Here is a 24,275-nt window from a genome sequence, read left to right on the forward strand (position 1 = left end):
CGGGAAGAGATGGCCACTGGCTTGTTGGACAAACATGTCAATGAATAACCCCTGTCAATAGTTTTCTTAAATTATTTTCAGCTTCATGATTGTCCAACATTAAAGTGCCTCTGATTCTAATTTAATTTAATAAAATCTATTCTAATCGAATCTAGTCTACTCTAATCTACTCTTATACAATGTACTCTAATCTAAACGAATCTAGTCTACTCTAATCTAAACAAATCTACTCTAATCTAATATTTATTATTTTAATTGTTCCCTGGAATATTATCCCACACACCATCAAGCCTTCTCATCCCACTGGACACAGACGCCAAATCAACATCTATTCCACGTTGGTTCAATTTAATTTCAATGACATGGAAACAACGTTGATTCAACCAGTGTGTGCCCAGTGGGAAGTTAGTGGTGCTGGGATTGACATGATCAAAGTTCACTATAAAGATACATAACGTATTTTTTTTACAATATCAAAGCAGCCAGACAATATCTAGTAAAATGTCCTTGTGTTCCTTGCCAAGTATTTCAACTGCATCATCGTTGCTGAGTGTCATAGATGTGTTCTTTGCATTCTACACATTGAGGCAGGAACATTGACCTTCAATTCTCATATGCAAGAAAAAGTTAAATGTAACATTGTGTGTTTTGTTGAGTTGGTAGGTTAATGTGGGGTAAACCCTGGCATGCTCTCAAGGTGTAGAAGTCAATAAAACATTAACTTTAAATCGATTTTGGCCCTCCCATTTTGCCCCTGGAAAATACGGCTTGACGGGAAAAGGTTGTCTTGCTGGAACAAACATTAGCTATGTCAATAGACAGTAAACAGACAGGTTTATGTCAGTACAGATTTGTTCAGCATATTTGGTGATTCATCAATGACCTTACAAATGGAGCTTATCATCATTACAATCAACATTCAAAGTATTTGCTACCTGTCTAAATGTCTTTCTATCTCTAAACCTATGCACTTCAGATTAGATATGTCTCTATATGGCTGACCAAATGATTTGCACTTTTAAATTTGTTTTGATTTGCTCAATTAATTAATAGACTGAACCAATGCAGTTCCTACATTGAGCATTTTCCTCAGTGTTTCCCCTCCCCGCAATGTAGGTTTGATTGAATTCTAGTATTTTGGGTCAGTCCCCCTGGACAGTGGTTCTCTTCAGTGCTCCCTGGGGGCTGGAACTCTGTAGACAAACATTAACTTTGGGATAGACACTGTTTATTTATGTTCTATTCCTTCCATTTTTACTGCATCTACCATTTGATCAACATGAAATCATCTCTGACTCTGCTGTGTCTGGTGGTATGGCTGAATGTGGATGCTTCATCAGCTCAGACTGGTAAGGATGTGTTTTCCTTCACTTTCTCACATGCTTCTAGTTCCCACATTGTGTTAGTATCCACCAATTGCTCTGTAAGACTCTGACTAGACAAAGTGAGTAAACGTAATTGATGTACTCATATTTCTTATTATAGCTAATAATTTAGCTCATTGTCAATATATAAGTAAGTGAAATAACAATTAACCAGCAGAAAATCTTGCAGACATAAGCGTGATTTGTTATTCAGGGGGAATTTTCTTGTCCGGGGGGGGGGGCTTTGTCAGTCTGCTAATACAGGTGGCAATGGCCAGGATCACACACTACTTTTGTGTAGAAAAAAATATACTGCATGTTTTTACATTTTTCAGGGGGTGCTGCTACTTCCCATGGCTAATTTTGCAGAATGTGCCTTTAAAAGGTTTTAATCCTAGTCTCCAACTCATGTAACCCCAATTCCTCTCTAACTTATTCCACTGCAGATGAATCTCATAATTTCTAATAATATTCATCATGATTTAATGTTGTATTGATACAGATCCGAAAATGTCACAGAACTGAAACATATTTGTGCTAAACTACTGTAATCGAGCTGTGGGATGATCCATGCTTGGGACTAGAAGGTTCTATCGGCTAAAAGAAGATTCTGAGATAATTGGCTTTAAAACTCCAAACCCTCATTGGTTTGAATGGTGTCAGCAAATTTGATCTTGTATTTTTTTTTTACTTAACAGCATGAATTAGGGTATTTAGAGTATATAGGTAGAGAACATTGAACAGAACAAGGCTGTGTCAATAACAACATAGAACCTTGTAGTCCCAAGCTCTCTATTTGTCTAAAGGTTTTTCCTCTGCTTCTCTGTCAGTGTGCAGGGGACCTCTTCCAATTGTGCCCAATGCCAGGGTCACTGAGGAAAGCGTCAAAGAAGAGTACAAAGAGGACGACATTGTCCTCTTTTCCTGCAACTTTGGCTTTGTGCCAGCAGGCAGAATAAGTTATCAGTGTAAGAAGAATAAGTGGGTGGTGCTCCGTCAGGGGAAATGCAATCGTGAGTATTTATTTAAATGTTATAGATTCAAAATTGTCATTATACATATTAAATTTTAGTCATTTAGCAGATGTTCGTACCCAGAGCGACTTATTGTTCGTGCATTTATCTTAAAGGGATAGTTTGGGATTTTGTCAATGAGGGGAAGTAGATAATGGGCCTCACTGCCAAAATCCCTATCCCTTTAAGATAGCTAAGTGAGACAACCACATTATCAGTGGTAGTAAGTACATTTTACATCAACAAAATAGCTATAGTAGCAGTTATGATTAGCATAACCCCATAATAGCTTAGTTAAACACTCTAAAATATCTGTTGACACATCATTTTCTAAAATACTGTATCATGATCTTGTTTTCCTGCTGTTTCCTGACATCTAGCTAAACCATGTGAGCTCCCTGATGAAACTGCCAATGGCCACTACAGCATCCACGCTGGGGATGACTTTGTCTTTGGGGCCACTATCAAATACACTTGCAATGATGGGCAAGTTTATTTTTTTTAAAGATTGCATTTCATTATTATTTAAGATAAATGTTTTTGTTAATAGCTCCCATGCCAATAGCCCTCTGTCCTTCCAATCCAGCCTGCCTAGTGTGGGGCTGAATCCAGCCTGTCTAGTATGGGGCTGAATCCAGCCTGTCTAGTATGGGGCTGAATCCAGCCAGTCTAGTATGGGGCTGAATCCAGCCAGTCTAGTATGGGGCTGAATCCAGCCAGTCTAGTATGGGGCTGAATCCAGCCAGTCTAGTATGGGGCTGAATCCAGCCTGTCTAGTATGGGGCTGAATCCAGCCAGTCTAGTATGGGGCTGAATCCAGCCAGTCTAGTATGGGGCTGAATCCAAAACGTCTAGTATGGGGCTGAATCCAAAACGACTAGTATGGGGCTGAATCCAGCCTGTCTAGTATGGGGCTGAATCCAGCCTGTCTAGTATGGGGCTGAATCCAGCCTGTCTAGTATGGGGCTGAATCCAGCCTGTCTAGTATGGGGCTGAATCCAGCCTGACTTTTATGGGCTGAATCCAGCCTGCCTAGTATGGGGCTGTAACCCAGCCTGTCTAGTATGGGCTGAATCCAGCCTGTCTAGTATGGGCTGAATCCAGCCTGTCTAGTATGGGGCTGAATCCATCCTGTCTAGTATGGGCTGAAACCAGCCTGCCTAGTATGGGGCTAAATCCAGCGTGTCTAGTATGGGGCTAAATCCAGCCTGCCTAGTATGGGGCTGAATAGAGACTGCCTAGTATGGGCTGAATCCAGCCTGTCAAGTATGGGGCTGAGTAGAGACTGCAAGTATGGGCTGAATCCAGCCTGCCTAGTATGGTGTCATGTCTTTGGCTATGCCGGATTAAGTGATATGACATGCTAACCTATAAAATTCTTTCTCTAATTAATATTACCTGATTAAGCTAATCATGTAAATGTAATTAACTAGAAAGTCAGGGCACCACGGAAGAACGTTTATAGAGCTGTTATCTTCCAAATAAACTCTTAAAATACTTAGTAATACTTTACATCGATAGCAGTCAATATTAACCCTTATCTTATTTTCAGTCTCATAATGAAAGTTGTAAATTCTTGGCTATCTTCACGAACCCTGGCTAACAAGTTGAATCAGCAATACAAAATTGGGTTTAATTATTTATTTACTAAATACCTAAACTAATCACACAGAATTACAAATACACCGAATACAAATGATGTCATACATGATGGCTGGTTACACAAAGGAAAGGGGGTTGGGCTTGAATGAAAGAGCGGGAAGATTTAGGAACAAAGAAACAGCAGCTATGCTATCGTAAATACATTATCTTATGCATTCTAAATTACCGCCCATTTGGAAAAGGAAAATGCAATAAATATTTACTCTGAGCTGCGCTTCGGTAGATTGGTCGTAGATGCTGTCCGGGTTGGCCAACAGATCTTCCTGTCCTCGGAAGAATGTCTCTGGTGGTAAATTGGATACGTGGTGGTATCTTTGTCCGTCTGTTAGACTGGATCCGTCGTCCGTCCTTTCCTAGCCCCCGTCTACAGCGGCCGCTGCTAACTCAACGGCTAGGAAGTATCACTTCTGTAGTGAATAAGCTCAAAGTTCATACCATTTGCCACCAAAGCTCACGCCGAGGTTGGCTTAGTTCTATACTTGACGTGTGTCCTTCTAACGTAGAGGCTGCAGACCTCACGTACTGGAACATGTGGTTATCTTTTCGTCAAAGGCTTATATAGTGGAGAGGGGGAAGGATGTGTTTCATCGTTTATAACCCCTGTCTCTTCACAGGGGTGGGCCACTGATCAAGCAGGGCACTTTCCTTATGAAAACCCAATTCTCTCATTTGGAAGCTAAAATTACATTTAATCTCCTAACAACCAATTTCAATATCAAACATTTCAATTGCATAACAATTCCATGTTACTCTGATAACTAGAGGGTGTATACTTTCTCAGGTACAGTTTATGTCGTCCTGTCATCAGTCATAATGTCTCAGATGACAACCGAACTGACATCCATACTCATTACGTTCCCAAGCATATTTCCAACTGGTTTTATTACCAAAATATGTGGTACCTTTCCCCATTTGTTTGATGTTCCCAGACTCTCTATATTTAACACAGGCTATTCAAGTCCTTCAGTAGGGTCAGAAAGAGAGGGGAAGGGAGAAAGGTATTTATGGTGGGGGTCATAAACCTTACCCACAGGCCAACATCATGACAATGGGCTGAATCCAGCCTGTCTAGTACGGGGCTGATTCCAGCCCGTCTAGTACGGGGATGAATCCAACCCGTCTCGTATGGGGCTGAATCCAGCCCATCTAGAATGGGGCTGAATCCAGCCCGTCTAGAATGGGGCTGAATCCAGCCCGTCTAGAATGGGGCTGAATCCAGCCCGTCTAGTATGGTGCTGAATCCAGCCCGTCTAGTATGGTGCTGAATCCAGCCCGTCTAGTATGGTGCTGAATCCAGCCCGTCTAGTATGGTGCTGAATCCAGCCCGTCTAGTATGGTGCTGAATCCAGCCCGTCTAGTATGGTGCTGAATCCAGCCCGTCTAGTATGGTGCTGAATCCAGCCCGTCTAGTATGGTGCTGAATCCAGCCCGTCTAGTATGGGGCTGAATCCAGCCCGTCTAGTATGGGGCTGAATCCAGCCTGTCTAGTATGGGGCTGAATCCAGCCTGTCTAGTATGGGGCTGAATCCAGCCTGTCTAGTATGGGGCTGAATCTAGCCTGTCTAGTATGGGGCTAAATCCAGCCTGTCTCGTATGGGGCTAAATCCAGCCTGTCTAGTATGGGGCTGAATCCAGCCTGTCTGGTATGGGGCTGAATCCACACTGCCCAGAATGGGTTGAATCCAGCCTGTCTAGTATGGGGCTGAATCCAGCCTGTCTAGCATGGGGCTGAATCCATCCTGCCTAGTATGGGCTGAATCCAGCCTGCCAATTATGTTTTGAATCCAGCAAGTCTAGTATGGAGGTGAATCTAGCCTTTCTAGTATGGAGCTGAATCTAGCCTGCCTAGTATGGGCTGAATCTAGCCTGCCTAGTATGGAGCAGAATCCAGCCTGCCAATTATGTGTTGAATCCAGCAAGTCTAGTATTGAGCTGAATCTAGCCTGCCTAGCATGGGCTGAGTCTAGCTTGTCTAGTATGGGGCTGAATCCAGCCTGCCTAGTATGGGTCTAAATCCAGCCCGTCTAGCATGGGGCTGAATCCAGCCTGCCTAGTATGGGCTGAATCCAGCCTGCAAATTATGTTTTGAATCCAGCAAGTCTAGTATGGAGGTGAATCTAGCCTGCCTAGTATGGGCTGAATCTAGCCTGCCTAGTATGGGTCTAAATCCAGCCCGTCTAGTATGGGGCTGAATCCAGCCTGTCTGGTATGGGGCTGAATCCACACTGCCTAGAATGGGCTGAATCCAGCCTGCCTAGTATGGGTCTAAATCCAGCCTGTCTAGTATGGGGCTGAATCCAGCCTGTCTAGTATGGGGCTGAATCCAGCCTGCCTTATAGGGGGCTGAATCCAGCCTGTCTAGTATGTAGAGAAATCCAACCCGTCTAGTATGGGGCGGAATCCAGCATGTCTAATATGAACTGAATCCAGCCTGTCTAATATGAACTGAACCCAGGCTGTCTTACATTTGCTGAATCCAGCCTGAATAGTATGGGTCTGAATCCAGCCTGTCTAGTATTGGGCTGAATCCAGCCCGCCTAGTATTGGGCTGAATCCAGCCCGCCTAGTATTGGGCTGAATCCAGCCCGCCTAGTATTGGGCTGAATCCAGCCCGCCTAGTATTGGGCTGAATCCAGCCCACCTAGTATTGGGCTGAATCCAGCCCGTCTAGTATGGGGCTAAATCCAGCCCGTCTAGTATGGGGCTAAATCCAGCCCGTCTAGTATTGGGCTAAATCCAGCCCGTCTAGTATGTGACTGAATCCAGCCCGTCTAGAATGGAGCTGAATCCAGCCTGTCTAGGATGTGGCTGAATCCAGCCCGTCTAGTATGGTACTGAATCCAGCCTGTCTAGTATGGGGCTGAATCCACACTGCCTAGAATGGACTGAATTTAGCCTGCCTAGTAGGTAGCTGAATCCAGCCTGTCTAGTATGGGGTTGAATCCAGCCTGTCTAGTATGGGGTTGAATCCAGCCTGTCTAGTATGGGGTTGAATCCAGCCTGTCTAGTATGGGGTTGAATCCAGCCTGTCTAGTATGGGGTTGAATCCAGCCTGTCTAGTATGGGGTTGAATCCAGCCTGTCTAGTATGGGGTTGAATCCAGCCTGTCTAGTATGGGGTTGAATCCAGCCTGTCTAGTATGGGGTTGAATCCAGCCTGTCTAGTATGGGGTTGAATCCAGCCTGTCTAGTATGGGGTTGAATCCAGCCTGTCTAGTATGGGGTTGAATCCAGCCTGTCTAGTATGGGGTTGAATCCAGCCTGTCTAGTATGGGGTTGAATCCAGCCTGTCTAGTATGGGGTTGAATCCAGCCTGTCTAGTATGGGGTTGAATCCAGCCTGTCTAGTATGGGGTTGAATCCAGCCTGTCTAGTATGGGGTTGAATCCAGCCTGTCTAGTATGGGGCTGAATCCAGCCTGTCTAGTATGGGGCTGAATCCAGCCTGTCTAGTATGGGGCTGAATCCAGCCTGTCTAGTATGGGGCTGAATCCAGCCTGTCTAGTATGGGGCTGAATCCAGCCTGTCTAGTATGGGGCTGAATCCAGCCTGTCTAGTATGGGGCTGAATCCAGCCTGTCTAGTATGGGGCTGAATCCAGCCTGTCTAGCATGGGGCTGAATCAAGCCTGTCTAGCATGGGGCTGAATCCAGCCTGCCTAGTATGGGCTGAATCCAGCCTGCCAATTATGTTTTGAATCCAGCAAGTCTAGTATGGAGGTGAATCTAGCCTTTCTAGTATGGAGCTGAATCTAGCCTGCCTAGTATGGGCTGAATCTAGCCTGCCTAGTATGGAGCAGAATCCAGCCTGCCAATTATGTGTTGAATCCAGCAAGTCTAGTATTGAGCTGAATCTAGCCTGCCTAGCATGGTACTGAATCCAGCCTGTCTAGTATGGGGCCGAATCCAGCCTGTCTAGTATGGGGCTGAATCCACACTGCCTAGAATGGACTGAATTTAGTCTGTCTAGTATGGGCTGAATCTAGCTTGTCTAGTATGGGGCTGAATCCAGCCTGCCTAGTATGGGTCTAAATCCAGCCCGTCTAGCATGGGGCTGAATCCAGCCTGCCTAGTATGGGCTGAATCTAGCCTGCCTAGTATGGGTCTAAATCCAGCCCGTCTAGTATGGGGCTGAATCCAGCCCGTCTAGTATTGGGCTGAATCCAGCCCGCCTAGTATTGGGCTGAATCCAGCCCGTCTAGTATGGGGCTAAATCCAGCCCGTCTAGTACGGGGCTAAATCCAGCCCATCTAGTACGGGGCTAAATCCAGCCCGTCTAGTACGGGGCTAAATCCAGCCCGTCTAGGATGGTACTGAATCCACACTGCCTAGAATGGACTGAATTTAGCCTGCCTAGTAGGTAGCTGAATCCAGCCTGTCTAGTATGGGGTTGAATCCAGCCTGTCTAGTATGGGGTTGAATCCAGCCTGTCTAGTATGGGGTTGAATCCAGCCTGTCTAGTATGGGGTTGAATCCAGCCTGTCTAGTATGGGGTTGAATCCAGCCTGTCTAGTATGGGGTTGAATCCAGCCTGTCTAGTATGGGGTTGAATCCAGCCTGTCTAGTATGGGGTTGAATCCAGCCTGTCTAGTATAGGGCTGAATCCAGCCTGTCTAGCATGGGGCTGAATCCAGCCTGCCTAGTATGGGCTGAATCCAGCCTGCCAATTATGTTTTGAATCCAGCAAGTCTAGTATGGAGGTGAATCTAGCCTTTCTAGTATGGAGCTGAATCTAGCCTGCCTAGTATGGGCTGAATCTAGCCTGCCTAGTATGGAGCAGAATCCAGCCTGCCAATTATGTGTTGAATCCAGCAAGTCTAGTATTGAGCTGAATCTAGCCTGCCTAGCATGGTACTGAATCCAGCCTGTCTAGTATGGGGCCGAATCCAGCCTGTCTAGTATGGGGCTGAATCCACACTGCCTAGAATGGACTGCATTTAGCCTGCCTAGTATGGGCTGAATCTAGCCTGCCTAGTATGGAGCAGAATCCAGCCTGCCAATTATGTGTTGAATCCAGCAAGTCTAGTATTGAGCTGAATCTAGCCTGCCTAGCATGGGCTGAGTCTAGCTTGTCTAGAATGGGGCTGAATCCAGCCTGCCTAGTATGGGTCTAAATCTAGCACGTCTAGCATGGGGCTGAATCCAGCCTGCCTAGCATGGGGCTGAATCCAGCCTGCCTAGTATGGGTCTAAATCCAGCCCGTCTAGTATGGGGCTGAATCCAGCCTGTCTAGTATGGGGCTGAATCCAGCCTGTCTGGTATGGGGCTGAATCCAGCCTGTCTGGTATGGGGCTGAATCCAGCCTGTCTGGTATGGGGCTGAATCCAGCCTGTCTGGTATGGGGCTGAATCCAGCCTGTCTGGTATGGGGCTGAATCCAGCCTGTCTGGTATGGGGCTGAATCCAGCCTGTCTGGTATGGGGCTGAATCCAGCCTGTCTGGTATGGGGCTGAATCCAGCCTGTCTGGTATGGGGCTGAATCCAGCCTGTCTGGTATGGGGCTGAATCCAGCCTGTCTGGTATGGGGCTGAATCCAGCCTGTCTGGTATGGGGCTGAATCCAGCCTGTCTGGTATGGGGCTGAATCCAGCCTGTCTGGTATGGGGCTGAATCCAGCCTGTCTGGTATGGGGCTGAATCCACACTGTCTGGTATGGGGCTGACTCCAGCCTGCCTAGTATGGGGCTGACTCCAGCCTGCCTAGTATGGGGCTGACTCCATTCTGCCTAGTATGGGGCTGAATCCAGCCTGTCTAGTATTGGGCTGAATCCAGCCTGTCTAGTATGGGGCTGAATCCAGCCTGCCTAATATGGGGCTGAATCCAGCCTGCCTAATATGGGGCTGAATCCAGCCTGCCTAATATGGGGCTGAATCCAGCCTGCCTAATATGGGGCTGAATCCAGCCTGCCTAATATGGGGCTGAATCCAGCCTGCCTAATATGGGGCTGAATCCAGCCTGTCTAGTATGTAGAGAAATCCAACCCGTCTAGTATGGGGCGGAATCCAGCATGTCTAATATGAACTGAATCCAGCCTGTCTAATATGAACTGAACCCAGGTTGTCTTACATTTGCTGAATCCAGCCTGAATAGTATGGGTCTGAATCCAGCCCGTCTAGTATGGGTCTGAATCCAGCCCGTCTAGTATGGGTCTGAATCCAGCCCGCCTAGTATTGGGCTGAATCCAGCCCGCCTAGTATGGGGCTGAATCCAGCCCGCCTAGTATGGGGCTGAATCCAGCCCGTCTAGTATGGGGCTGAATCCAGCCCGTCTAGTATGGGGCTGAATCCAGCCCGTCTAGTATGGGGCTGAATCCAGCCCGTCTAGTATGGGGCTGAATCCAGCCCGTCTAGTATGGGGCTGAATCCAGCCCGTCTAGTATGGGGCTGAATCCAGCCCGTCTAGTATGGGGCTGAATCCAGCCCGTCTAGTATGGGGCTGAATCCAGCCCGTCTAGTATGGGGCTGAATCCAGCCCGTCTAGTATGGGGCTGAATCCAGCCCGTCTAGTATGGGGCTGAATCCAGCCCGTCTAGTATGGGGCTGAATCCAGCCCGTCTAGTATGTGACTGAATCCACACTGCCTAGAATGGACTGAATCCAGCCCGTCTAGTATGGGGTTGAATCCAGCCCGTCTAGTATGGGGCGAATCCAGCCCGTCTAGTATGGGGCTGAATCCAGCCCGTCTAGTATGGGGCTGAATCCAGCCCGTCTAGTATGGGGCTGAATCCAGCCCGTCTAGTATGGGGCTGAATCCAGCCCGTCTAGTATGGGGCTGAATCCAGCCCGTCTAGTATGTGACTGAATCCACACTGCCTAGAATGGACTGAATCCAGCCTGTCTAGTATGGGGTTGAATCCAGCCTGTCTAGTATGGGGTTGAATCCAGCCTGTCTAGTATGGGGTTGAATCCAGCCTGTCTAGTATGGGGTTGAATCCAGCCTGTCTAGTATGGGGTTGAATCCAGCCTGTCTAGTATGGGGTTGAATCCAGCCTGTCTAGTATGGGTCTGGATCCCGCCTGTCTAGTATGGGTCTGGATCCCGCCTGTCTAGTATGGGGTTGAATCCAGCCTGTCTAGTATGGGTTTGAATCCAGCCTGTCTAGTATGGGTTTGAATCCAGCCTGTCTAGTATGGGGTTGAATCCAGCCTGTCTAGTATGGGGTTGAATCCAGCCTGTCTAGTATGGGGTTGAATCCAGCCTGTCTAGTATGGGGTTGAATCCAGCCTGTCTAGTATGGGGTTGAATCCAGCCTGTCTAGTATGGGGCTGAATCCAGCCTGTTTAGTAGGTAGCTGAATCCAGCCTGTTTAGTAGGTAGCTGAATCCAGCCTGTCTAGTATTGGGTTGAATCCAGCCCGTCTAGTATTGGGCTGAATCCAGCCCGTCTAGTATGGGGCTGAATCCAGCCCGTCTAGTATGGGGCTGAATCCAGCCCGTCTAGTATGGGGCTGAATCCAGCCCGTCTAGTATGGGGTTGAATCCAGCCTGTCTAGTATGGGGTTGAATCCAGCCTGTCTAGTATGGGGTTGAATCCAGCCTGTCTAGTATGGGGTTGAATCCAGCCTGTCTAGTATGGGGTTGAATCCAGCCTGTCTAGTATCGGGCTGAATCCAGCCTGTTTAGTAGGTAGCTGAATCCAGCCTGTTTAGTAGGTAGCTGAATCCAGCCCGTCTAGTATTGGGTTGAATCCAGCCCGTCTAGTATTGGGCTGAATCCAGCCCGTCTAGTATGGGGCTGAATCCAGCCCGTCTAGTATGGGGCTGAATCCAGCCCGTCTAGTATGGGGCTGAATCCAGCCCGTCTAGTATGGGGCTGAATCCAGCCCGTCTAGTATGGGGCTGAATCCAGCCTGTCTAGTATGGGGCTGAATCCAGCCCGTCTAGTATGGGGCTGAATCCAGCCCGTCTAGTATGGGGCTGAATCCAGCCCGTCTAGTATGGGGTTGAATCCAGCCTGTCTAGTATGGGGTTGAATCCAGCCTGTCTAGTATGGGTCTGGATCCCGCCTGTCTAGTATGGGTCTGGATCCCGCCTGTCTAGTATGGGGTTGAATCCAGCCTGTCTAGTATGGGTTTGAATCCAGCCTGTCTAGTATGGGGTTGAATCCAGCCTGTCTAGTATGGGGTTGAATCCAGCCTGTCTAGTATGGGGTTGAATCCAGCCCGTCTAGTATGGGGCTGAATCCAGCCCGTCTAGTATGGTGCTGAATCCAGCCCGTCTAGTATGGTGCTGAATCCAGCCCGTCTAGTATGGTGCTGAATCCAGCCCGTCTAGTATGGTGCTGAATCCAGCCCGTCTAGTATGGTGCTGAATCCAGCCCGTCTAGTATGGTGCTGAATCCAGCCCGTCTAGTATGGTGCTGAATCCAGCCCGTCTAGTATGGTGCTGAATCCAGCCCGTCTAGTATGGTGCTGAATCCAGCCCGTCTAGTATGGTGCTGAATCCAGCCCGTCTAGTATGGTGCTGAATCCAGCCCGTCTAGTATGGTGCTGAATCCAGCCCGTCTAGTATGGGGCTGAATCCAGCCTGTCTAGTATGGGGCTGAATCCAGCCTGTCTAGTATGGGGCTGAATCCAGCCTGTCTAGTATGGGGCTGAATCCAGCCTGTCTAGTATGGGGAGAATCCAGCCTGTCTAGTATGGGGAGAATCCAGCCTGTCTAGTATGGGGCTGAATCTAGCCTGTCTAGTATGGGGCTAAATCCAGCCTGTCTAGTATGGGGCTAAATCCAGCCTGTCTAGTATGGGGCTGAATCCAGCCTGTCTGGTATGGGGCTGAATCCACACTGCCCAGAATGGGTTGAATCCAGCCTGTCTAGTATGGGGCTGAATCCAGCCTGTCTAGCATGGGGCTGAATCCATCCTGCCTAGTATGGGCTGAATCCAGCCTGCCAATTATGTTTTGAATCCAGCAAGTCTAGTATGGAGGTGAATCTAGCCTTTCTAGTATGGAGCTGAATCTAGCCTGCCTAGTATGGGCTGAATCTAGCCTGCCTAGTATGGAGCAGAATCCAGCCTGCCAATTATGTGTTGAATCCAGCAAGTCTAGTATTGAGCTGAATCTAGCCTGCCTAGCATGGGCTGAGTCTAGCTTGTCTAGTATGGGGCTGAATCCAGCCTGCCTAGTATGGGTCTAAATCCAGCCCGTCTAGCATGGGGCTGAATCCAGCCTGCCTAGTATGGGCTGAATCCAGCCTGCAAATTATGTTTTGAATCCAGCAAGTCTAGTATGGAGGTGAATCTAGCCTGCCTAGTATGGGCTGAATCTAGCCTGCCTAGTATGGGTCTAAATCCAGCCCGTCTAGTATGGGGCTGAATCCAGCCTGTCTGGTATGGGGCTGAATCCACACTGCCTAGAATGGGCTGAATCCAGCCTGCCTAGTATGGGTCTAAATCCAGCCTGTCTAGTATGGGGCTGAATCCAGCCTGCCTTATAGGGGGCTGAATCCAGCCTGTCTAGTATGTAGAGAAATCCAACCCGTCTAGTATGGGGCGGAATCCAGCATGTCTAATATGAACTGAATCCAGCCTGTCTAATATGAACTGAACCCAGGCTGTCTTACATTTGCTGAATCCAGCCTGAATAGTATGGGTCTGAATCCAGCCTGTCTAGTATTGGGCTGAATCCAGCCCGCCTAGTATTGGGCTTAATCCAGCCCGCCTAGTATTGGGCTGAATCCAGCCCGCCTAGTATTGGGCTGAATCCAGCCCGTCTAGTATGGGGCTAAATCCAGCCCGTCTTGTATGGGGCTAAATCCAGCCCGTCTAGTATTGGGCTAAATCCAGCCCGTCTAGTATTGGGCTAAATCCAGCCCGTCTAGTATGTGACTGAATCCAGCCCGTCTAGAATGGAGCTGAATCCAGCCTGTCTAGGATGTGGCTGAATCCAGCCCGTCTAGTATGGTACTGAATCCAGCCTGTCTAGTATGGGGCTGAATCCACACTGCCTAGAATGGACTGAATTTAGCCTGCCTAGTAGGTAGCTGAATCCAGCCTGTCTAGTATGGTGCTGAATCCAGCCCGTCTAGTATGGGGCTGAATCCAGCCTGTCTAGTATGGGGCTGAATCCAGCCTGTCTAGTATGGGGCTGAATCCAGCCTGTCTAGTATGGGGCTGAATCCAGCCTGTCTAGTATGGGGAGAATCCAGCCTGTCTAGTATGGGGCTGAATCTAGCCTGTCTAGTATGGGGCTAAATCCAGCCTGTCTAGTATGGGGCTAAATCCAGCCTGTCTAGTATGGGGCTGAATCCAGCCTGTCTGGTATGGGGCTGAATCCACACTGCCCAGAATGGGTTGAATCCAGCCTGTCTAGTATGGGGCTGAATCCAGCCTGTCTAGCATGGGGCTGAATCCATCCTGCCTAGTATGGGCTGAATCCAGCCTGCCAATTATGTTTTGAATCCAGCAAGTCTAGTATGGAGGTGAATCTAGCCTTTCTAGTATGGAGCTGAATCTAGCCTGCCTAGTATGGGCTGAATCTAGCCTGCCTAGTATGGAGCAGAATCCAGCCTGCCAATTATGTGTTGAATCCAGCAAGTCTAGTATTGAGCTGAATCTAGCCTGCCTAGCATGGGCTGAGTCTAGCTTGTCTAGTATGGGGCTGAATCCAGCCTGCCTAGTATGGGTCTAAATCCAGCCCGTCTAGCATGGGGCTGAATCCAGCCTGCCTAGTATGGGCTGAATCCAGCCTGCAAATTATGTTTTGAATCCAGCAAGTCTAGTATGGAGGTGAATCTAGCCTGCCTAGTATGGGCTGAATCTAGCCTGCCTAGTATGGGTCTAAATCCAGCCCGTCTAGTATGGGGCTGAATCCAGCCTGTCTGGTATGGGGCTGAATCCACACTGCCTAGAATGGGCTGAATCCAGCCTGCCTAGTATGGGTCTAAATCCAGCCTGTCTAGTATGGGGCTGAATCCAGCCTGCCTTATAGGGGGCTGAATCCAGCCTGTCTAGTATGTAGAGAAATCCAACCCGTCTAGTATGGGGCGGAATCCAGCATGTCTAATATGAACTGAATCCAGCCTGTCTAATATGAACTGAACCCAGGCTGTCTTACATTTGCTGAATCCAGCCTGAATAGTATGGGTCTGAATCCAGCCCGTCTAGTATTGGGCTGAATCCAGCCCGCCTAGTATTGGGCTTAATCCAGCCCGCCTAGTATTGGGCTGAATCCAGCCCGCCTAGTATTGGGCTGAATCCAGCCCGTCTAGTATGGGGCTAAATCCAGCCCGTCTTGTATGGGGCTAAATCCAGCCCGTCTAGTATTGGGCTAAATCCAGCCCGTCTAGTATGTGACTGAATCCAGCCCGTCTAGAATGGAGCTGAATCCAGCCTGTCTAGGATGTGGCTGAATCCAGCCCGTCTAGTATGGTACTGAATCCAGCCTGTCTAGTATGGGGCTGAATCCACACTGCCTAGAATGGACTGAATTTAGCCTGCCTAGTAGGTAGCTGAATCCAGCCTGTCTAGTATGGGGTTGAATCCAGCCTGTCTAGTATGGGGTTGAATCCAGCCTGTCTAGTATGGGGTTGAATCCAGCCTGTCTAGTATGGGGTTGAATCCAGCCTGTCTAGTATGGGGTTGAATCCAGCCTGTCTAGTATGGGGTTGAATCCAGCCTGTCTAGTATGGGGTTGAATCCAGCCTGTCTAGTATGGGGTTGAATCCAGCCTGTCTAGTATGGGGTTGAATCCAGCCTGTCTAGTATGGGGTTGAATCCAGCCTGTCTAGTATGGGGTTGAATCCAGCCTGTCTAGTATGGGGTTGAATCCAGCCTGTCTAGTATGGGGTTGAATCCAGCCTGTCTAGTATGGGGTTGAATCCAGCCTGTCTAGTATGGGGTTGAATCCAGCCTGTCTAGTATGGGGCTGAATCCAGCCTGTCTAGTATGGGGCTGAATCCAGCCTGTCTAGTATGGGGCTGAATCCAGCCTGTCTAGTATGGGGCTGAATCCAGCCTGTCTAGTATGGGGCTGAATCCAGCCTGTCTAGTATGGGGCTGAATCCAGCCTGTCTAGCATGGGGCTGAATCCAGCCTGTCTAGCATGGGGCTGAATCAAGCCTGTCTAGCATGGGGCTGAATCCAGCCTGCCTAGTATGTGCTGAATCCAGCCTGCCAATTATGTTTTGAATCCAGCAAGTCTAGTATGGAGGTGAATCTAGCCTTTCTAGTATGGAGCTGAATCTAGCCTGCCTAGTATGGGCTGAATCTAGCCTGCCTAGTATGGAGCAGAATCCAGCCTGCCAATTATGTGTTGAATCCAGCAAGTCTAGTATTGAGCTGAATCTAGCCTGCCTAGCATGGTACTGAATCCAGCCTGTCTAGTATGGGGCCGAATCCAGCCTGTCTAGTATGGGGCTGAATCCACACTGCCTAGAATGGACTGAATTTAGTCTGTCTAGTATGGGCTGAATCTAGCTTGTCTAGTATGGGGCTGAATCCAGCCTGCCTAGTATGGGTCTAAATCCAGCCCGTCTAGCATGGGGCTGAATCCAGCCTGCCTAGTATGGGCTGAATCTAGCCTGCCTAGTATGGGTCTAAATCCAGCCCGTCTAGTATGGGGCTGAATCCAGCCCGTCTAGTATTGGGCTGAATCCAGCCCGCCTAGTATTGGGCTGAATCCAGCCCGTCTAGTATGGGGCTAAATCCAGCCCGTCTAGTACGGGGCTAAATCCAGCCCGTCTAGTACGGGGCTAAATCCAGCCCGTCTAGTACGGGGCTAAATCCAGCCCGTCTAGTACGGGGCTAAATCCAGCCCGTCTAGGATGTGGCTGAATACAGCCCGTCTAGTATGGTACTGAATCCACACTGCCTAGAATGGACTGAATTTAGCCTGCCTAGTAGGTAGCTGAATCCAGCCTGTCTAGTATGGGGTTGAATCCAGCCTGTCTAGTATGGGGTTGAATCCAGCCTGTCTAGTATGGGGTTGAATCCAGCCTGTCTAGTATGGGGTTGAATCCAGCCTGTCTAGTATGGGGTTGAATCCAGCCTGTCTAGTATGGGGTTGAATCCAGCCTGTCTAGTATGGGGTTGAATCCAGCCTGTCTAGTATGGGGTTGAATCCAGCCTGTCTAGTATGGGGTTGAATCCAGCCTGTCTAGTATGGGGTTGAATCCAGCCTGTCTAGTATGGGGTTGAATCCAGCCTGTCTAGTATGGGGTTGAATCCAGCCTGTCTAGTATAGGGCTGATTCCAGCCTGTCTAGCATGGGGCTGAATCCAGCCTGCCTAGTATGGGCTGAATCCAGCCTGCCAATTATGTTTTGAATCCAGCAAGTCTAGTATGGAGGTGAATCTAGCCTTTCTAGTATGGAGCTGAATCTAGCCTGCCTAGTATGGGCTGAATCTAGCCTGCCTAGTATGGAGCAGAATCCAGCCTGCCAATTATGTGTTGAATCCAGCAAGTCTAGTATTGAGCTGAATCTAGCCTGCCTAGCATGGTACTGAATCCAGCCTGTCTAGTATGGGGCCGAATCCAGCCTGTCTAGTATGGGGCTAAATCCACACTGCCTAGAATGGACTGCATTTAGCCTGCCTAGTATGGGCTGAATCTAGCCTGCCTAGTATGGAGCAGAATCCAGCCTGCCAATTATGTGTTGAATCCAGCAAGTCTAGTATTGAGCTGAATCTAGCCTGCCTAGCATGGGCTGAGTCTAGCTTGTCTAGAATGGGGCTGAATCCAGCCTGCCTAGTATGGGTCTAAATCTAGCACGTCTAGCATGGGGCTGAATCCAGCCTGCCTAGCATGGGGCTGAATCCAGCCTGCCTAGTATGGGGCTGAATCCAGCCCGTCTGGTATGGGGCTGAATCCAGCCCGTCTGGTATGGGGCTGAATCCAGCCCGTCTGGTATGGGGCTGAATCCAGCCCGTCTGGTATGGGGCTGAATCCAGCCTGTCTGGTATGGGGCTGAATCCAGCCTGTCTGGTATGGGGCTGAATCCAGCCTGTCTGGTATGGGGCTGAATCCAGCCTGTCTGGTATGGGGCTGAATCCAGCCTGTCTGGTATGGGGCTGAATCCAGCCTGTCTGGTATGGGGCTGAATCCAGCCTGTCTGGTATGGGGCTGAATCCAGCCTGTCTGGTATGGGGCTGAATCCAGCCTGTCTGGTATGGGGCTGAATCCAGCCTGTCTGGTATGGGGCTGAATCCAGCCTGTCTGGTATGGGGCTGAATCCAGCCTGTCTGGTATGGGGCTGAATCCAGCCTGTCTGGTATGGGGCTGACTCCAGCCTGCCTAGTATGGGGCTGACTCCAGCCTGCCTAGTATGGGGCTGACTCCAGCCTGCCTAGTATGGGGCTGAATCCAGCCTGTCTAGTATGGGGCTGAATCCAGCCTGTCTAGTATGGGGCTGAATCCAGCCTGCCTAATATGGGGCTGAATCCAGCCTGCCTAATATGGGGCTGAATCCAGCCTGCCTAATATGGGGCTGAATCCAGCCTGCCTAATATGGGGCTGAATCCAGCCTGCCTAATATGGGGCTGAATCCAGCCTGTCTAGTATGTAGAGAAATCCAACCCGTCTAGTATGGGGCGGAATCCAGCATGTCTAATATGAACTGAATCCAGCCTGTCTAATATGAACTGAACCCAGGCTGTCTTACATTTGCTGAATCCAGCCTGAATAGTATGGGTCTGAATCCAGCCCGCCTAGTATTGGGCTGAATCCAGCCCACCTAGTATTGGGCTGAATCCAGCCCGTCTAGTATTGGGCTGAATCCAGCCCGTCTAGTATGGGGCTGAATCCAGCCCGTCTAGTATGGGGCTGAATCCAGCCCGTCTAGTATGGGGCTGAATCCAGCCCGTCTAGTATGGGGCTGAATCCAGCCCGTCTAGTATGGGGCTGAATCCAGCCCGTCTAGTATGGGGCTGAATCCAGCCCGTCTAGTATGGGGCTGAATCCAGCCCGTCTAGTATGGGGCTGAATCCAGCCCGTCTAGTATGGGGCTGAATCCAGCCCGTCTAGTATGGGGCTGAATCCAGCCCGTCTAGTATGGGGCTGAATCCAGCCCGTCTAGTATGGGGCTGAATCCAGCCCGTCTAGTATGGGGCTGAATCCAGCCCGTCTAGTATGGGGCTGAATCCAGCCCGTCTAGTATGGGGCTGAATCCAGCCCGTCTAGTATGTGACTGAATCCACACTGCCTAGAATGGACTGAATCCAGCCCGTCTAGTATGGGGTTGAATCCAGCCCGTCTAGTATGGGGTTGAATCCAGCCCGTCTAGTATGGGGCTGAATCCAGCCCGTCTAGTATGGGGCTGAATCCAGCCCGTCTAGTATGGGGCTGAATCCAGCCCGTCTAGTATGGGGCTGAATCCAGCCCGTCTAGTATGTAGAGAAATCCAACCCGTCTAGTATGGGGCGGAATCCAGCATGTCTAATATGAACTGAATCCAGCCTGTCTAATATGAACTGAACCCAGGCTGTCTTACATTTGCTGAATCCAGCCTGAATAGTATGGGTCTGAATCCAGCCCGCCTAGTATTGGGCTGAATCCAGCCCGTCTAGTATTGGGCTGAATCCAGCCCGTCTAGTATGGGGCTGAATCCAGCCCGTCTAGTATGGGGCTGAATCCAGCCCGTCTAGTATGGGGCTGAATCCAGCCCGTCTAGTATGGGGCTGAATCCAGCCCGTCTAGTATGGGGCTGAATCCAGCCCGTCTAGTATGGGGCTGAATCCAGCCCGTCTAGTATGGGGCTGAATCCAGCCCGTCTAGTATGGGGCTGAATCCAGCCCGTCTAGTATGGGGCTGAATCCAGCCCGTCTAGTATGGGGCTGAATCCAGCCCGTCTAGTATGTGACTGAATCCACACTGCCTAGAATGGACTGAATCCAGCCCGTCTAGTATGGGGTTGAATCCAGCCCGTCTAGTATGGGGCTGAATCCAGCCCGTCTAGTATGGGGCTGAATCCAGCCCGTCTAGTATGGGGCTGAATCCAGCCCGTCTAGTATGGGGCTGAATCCAGCCCGTCTAGTATGTGACTGAATCCAGCCCGTCTAGTATGTGACTGAATCCAGCCCGTCTAGTATGTGACTGAATCCAGCCCGTCTAGTATGGGGTTGAATCCAGCCCGTCTAGTATGGGGTTGAATCCAGCCTGTCTAGTATGGGGTTGAATCCAGCCTGTCTAGTATGGGGTTGAATCCAGCCTGTCTAGTATGGGGTTGAATCCAGCCTGTCTAGTATGGGGTTGAATCCAGCCTGTCTAGTATGGGGTTGAATCCAGCCTGTCTAGTATGGGGTTGAATCCAGCCTGTCTAGTATGGGGTTGAATCCAGCCTGTCTAGTATGGGGTTGAATCCAGCCTGTCTAGTATGGGTCTGGATCCCGCCTGTCTAGTATGGGTCTGGATCCCGCCTGTCTAGTATGGGGTTGAATCCAGCCTGTCTAGTATGGGTTTGAATCCAGCCTGTCTAGTATGGGTTTGAATCCAGCCTGTCTAGTATGGGTTTGAATCCAGCCTGTCTAGTATGGGGTTGAATCCAGCCTGTCTAGTATGGGGTTGAATCCAGCCTGTCTAGTATGGGGTTGAATCCAGCCTGTCTAGTATGGGGTTGAATCCAGCCTGTCTAGTATGGGGTTGAATCCAGCCTGTCTAGTATGGGGCTGAATCCAGCCTGTCTAGTAGGTAGCTGAATCCAGCCTGTTTAGTAGGTAGCTGAATCCAGCCCGTCTAGTATTGGGTTGAATCCAGCCCGTCTAGTATGGGGCTGAATCCAGCCCGTCTAGTATGGGGCTGAATCCAGCCCGTCTAGTATGGGGCTGAATCCAGCCCGTCTAGTATGGGGCTGAATCCAGCCCGTCTAGTATGGGGCTGAATCCAGCCCGTCTAGTATGGGGCTGAATCCAGCCCGTCTAGTATGGGGCTGAATCCAGCCCGTCTAGTATGGGGCTGAATCCAGCCCGTCTAGTATGGGGCTGAATCCAGCCCGTCTAGTATGGGGCTGAATCCAGCCCGTCTAGTATGGGGCTGAATCCAGCCCGTCTAGTATGGGGCTGAATCCAGCCCGTCTAGTATGTGACTGAATCCACACTGCCTAGAATGGACTGAATCCAGCCCGTCTAGTATGGATTTGAATCCAGCCCGTCTAGTATGGGGCTGAATCCAGCCCGTCTAGTATGGGGCTGAATCCAGCCCGTCTAGTATGGGGCTGAATCCAGCCCGTCTAGTATGGGGCTGAATCCAGCCCGTCTAGTATGGGGCTGAATCCAGCCCGTCTAGTATGGGGCTGAATCCAGCCCGTCTAGTATGTGACTGAATCCACACTGCCTAGAATGGACTGAATCCAGCCTGTCTAGTATGGGGTTGAATCCAGCCTGTCTAGTATGGGGTTGTATCCAGCCTGTCTAGTATGGGGTTGAATCCAGCCTGTCTAGTATGGGGTTGAATCCAGCCTGTCTAGTATGGGGTTGAATCCAGCCTGTCTAGTATGGGGTTGAATCCAGCCTGTCTAGTATGGGGTTGAATCCAGCCTGTCTAGTATGGGGTTGAATCCAGCCTGTCTAGTATGGGGTTGAATCCAGCCTGTCTAGTATGGGGTTGAATCCAGCCTGTCTAGTATGGGGTTGAATCCAGCCTGTCTAGTATGGGTCTGGATCCCGCCTGTCTAGTATGGGTCTGGATCCCGCCTGTCTAGTATGGGGTTGAATCCAGCCTGTCTAGTATGGGTTTGAATCCAGCCTGTCTAGTATGGGTTTGAATCCAGCCTGTCTAGTATGGGTTTGAATCCAGCCTGTCTAGTATGGGGTTGAATCCAGCCTGTCTAGTATGGGGTTGAATCCAGCCTGTCTAGTATGGGGTTGAATCCAGCCTGTCTAGTATGGGGTTGAATCCAGCCTGTCTAGTATGGGGCTGAATCCAGCCTGTTTAGTAGGTAGCTGAATCCAGCCTGTTTAGTAGGTAGCTGAATCCAGCCTGTCTAGTATTGGGTTGAATCCAGCCTGTCTGGTATTGGGTTGAATCCAGCCTGTCTGGTATGGGGTTGAATCCAGCCTGTCTAGTATGGGGCTGAATCCAGCCTGTTTAGTAGGTAGCTGAATCCAGCCTGTTTAGTAGGTAGCTGAATCCAGCCTGTCTAGTATTGGGTTGAATCCAGCCTGTCTGGTATGGGCTGAGTTTAGAACACGGCTAATGAAGTCAGACTTCGTAATACCACCTAATCACTTTATTAATGTTTGTAGTTATCAGATGGTGAGCAAAATGGACATCAGAACCTGTATGGTGTCAGGATGGAGCAACCACCTGCCCATCTGTGAAGGTAAACATGATTCATTCAATATTTAAAACTGGGTAGTTTGGCTCCTGATTGGCTTAAAGCCGTGGTATATCATACCGTTTACCATGGGTATAACCCCCTCAAAAAACGTCTTAATGTTCGAACGTTGTAACAAGTTTATAATAGCAAAAATGCACCTCGGGGGTTTTTGGTATATGACCAATATGTCACAGCTAATAGCTGTTTCCAGGCACGCCGTGTTACATTGTGTCTAAGAACAGCCCTTAGCCGTGGTATATTGGTAATATATATTGGCCATTTTTCTCAGGACTTATTGCTTAAATATAGTAAGCATAACACCTTACTTTATACAATACACATTACACTGTAACTCGGTGGGTTCATGAAGTTATACTGTACAATACCCTGCAATGTGATCTTTCTCCGTAGTGGTGAGTTGTGTCCCCGAGGCTGCAGATGGACGGGTGGTTGTGAGCGGTCTGCCAGATGATGATGGTGTTATACAGTACGGTCATGAGCTCAGGTTCAGCTGCCCCAACCCAGCACACCAACTGAAGGGAAACCCACAGGTAGTGTGTGCCGCGGGGGGGATGTGGAACAGCCGTTTCCCCACCTGTGAAGGTAAACATTTCATCGACAACAATATGTACCTTCAGCCGTTACATCAGGTGTGTGCTCTATTCAGCAATTTAAAAAAAAAATTCCCTCCATAATAGATGTGACTTGTGAAGCTGCAGAGAAGATTAAGAATGTGAACGTGATAGGAATTCCCCAAAACACCATGAAGTATGGACACAGGCTACAGTTTGAGTGCAGCAACTCTAAACACGTGCTGAAGGGGGAATCAGAGGTCACCTGCTCAACCAATGGACAATGGAGTCACTCCTTTCCAATTTGTGAAGGTAAAATTGTATTTTAATTGATTTGACACATTGGGAAATGGGACAATCAAGTTTTGTTTAAAGTTGATTTACAATTATATCTAAATCACAAAACATTTTGCAAAATAAAGCATTTTTGAAAGGGAAGGAAAGTTTTCTGGACTACTATTCTTGCTGGGGGAAAAAAAAGCAGCTTGGTACATTTTATCACTGGTATTTCTCTGACGTCACCCACGTCTTCCTAGAGCCCAAGGATTTCTGTGGACCACCTCCACATCTCATGAACGGAGACACGATGGGCGGTACCAGAGAACGCTTCAGAAACGGAGAATCAGTTGAATATGCCTGCCAGAAATACCACATCCTTGATCCCCCGTCAGCGTACAAGACATGTCGTGACGGGATCTGGACAGGACTGATAACCTGCCTGAGTAAGTTCTCACTAAAATAACATTCGCCCAATTCCTAACCACACACTTGCTAACTTCACTTTAACGATCGGAAAGGATGACTTCCAGGAATAGAATTCAAGATCAACTGATTCACTATTATTTTAAAATGCATCTAGAATTTAAAGGTAACTGTTGAACCATGCTCCTGAGGCATTGACAAGTGACATTCCTCAAGGATCTATGGGCATTCATTAAAATGAAAAACAACTAAACATCTTTGGCCCTTGAAGCTGATTCCTGTACCATCTTCCCGTTTCAGAACCCTGCACTGTGGATGAACAGCTGATGAACACACAGAACATCCAATTTCTATATCCTCCGGAACATCAAAATAAACTCTATGCCGAACATAAGGATCACATCACTTTTAAGTGTATTGGTCATCTTAGACTGAGCCCAGGTAGCGTTGCTTTTCGTCAGCAGTGTATAAATGGGGTCATGAACTTGCCTCATTGCCAATAGTTGCTTCAGTTTACGGGAAGAGATGGGCAAAGACTTGTTGGACAAACATGTCAATGAATAACCTGTCAATAGTCTGCTCAAACTATTTGTTCTGGGGCTTGCATAAACTAAGAAACATTGATTTCACAGGAGTTGTTCGTTATGTCAGTCCGAACTTCAATAAAGTACCTCTGGTTTTGAATACTCAATTATTTTGTCTGTTATTAGGGGAACAGTGTTATA

General features: G+C 48.8%; 1 protein-coding gene across 1 annotated transcript; it reads left to right on the top strand.

Annotated features, from left to right (window-relative positions):
- Positions 1-1,163: 1,163 nt before the first annotated feature.
- cfhl5 (complement factor H like 5) lies at positions 1,164-24,241 on the top strand. Its single transcript, XM_045687889.2, has 8 exons — positions 1,164-1,349; positions 2,195-2,377; positions 2,758-2,863; positions 22,203-22,279; positions 22,688-22,879; positions 22,975-23,160; positions 23,385-23,570; positions 23,851-24,241. Exons 1-8 carry the CDS (start codon positions 1,235-1,237, stop codon positions 24,051-24,053), a joined length of 1,248 nt encoding a protein of 415 aa, XP_045543845.2. The 5' UTR covers positions 1,164-1,234; the 3' UTR covers positions 24,054-24,241.
- Positions 24,242-24,275: the final 34 nt, after the last annotated feature.

Source organism: Salmo salar, chromosome 10, assembly GCF_965601325.2.
Source record: "Salmo salar chromosome 10, fSalSal1, whole genome shotgun sequence".
In the NCBI taxonomy this organism is placed as follows: Eukaryota; Metazoa; Chordata; class Actinopteri; order Salmoniformes; family Salmonidae; genus Salmo; species Salmo salar.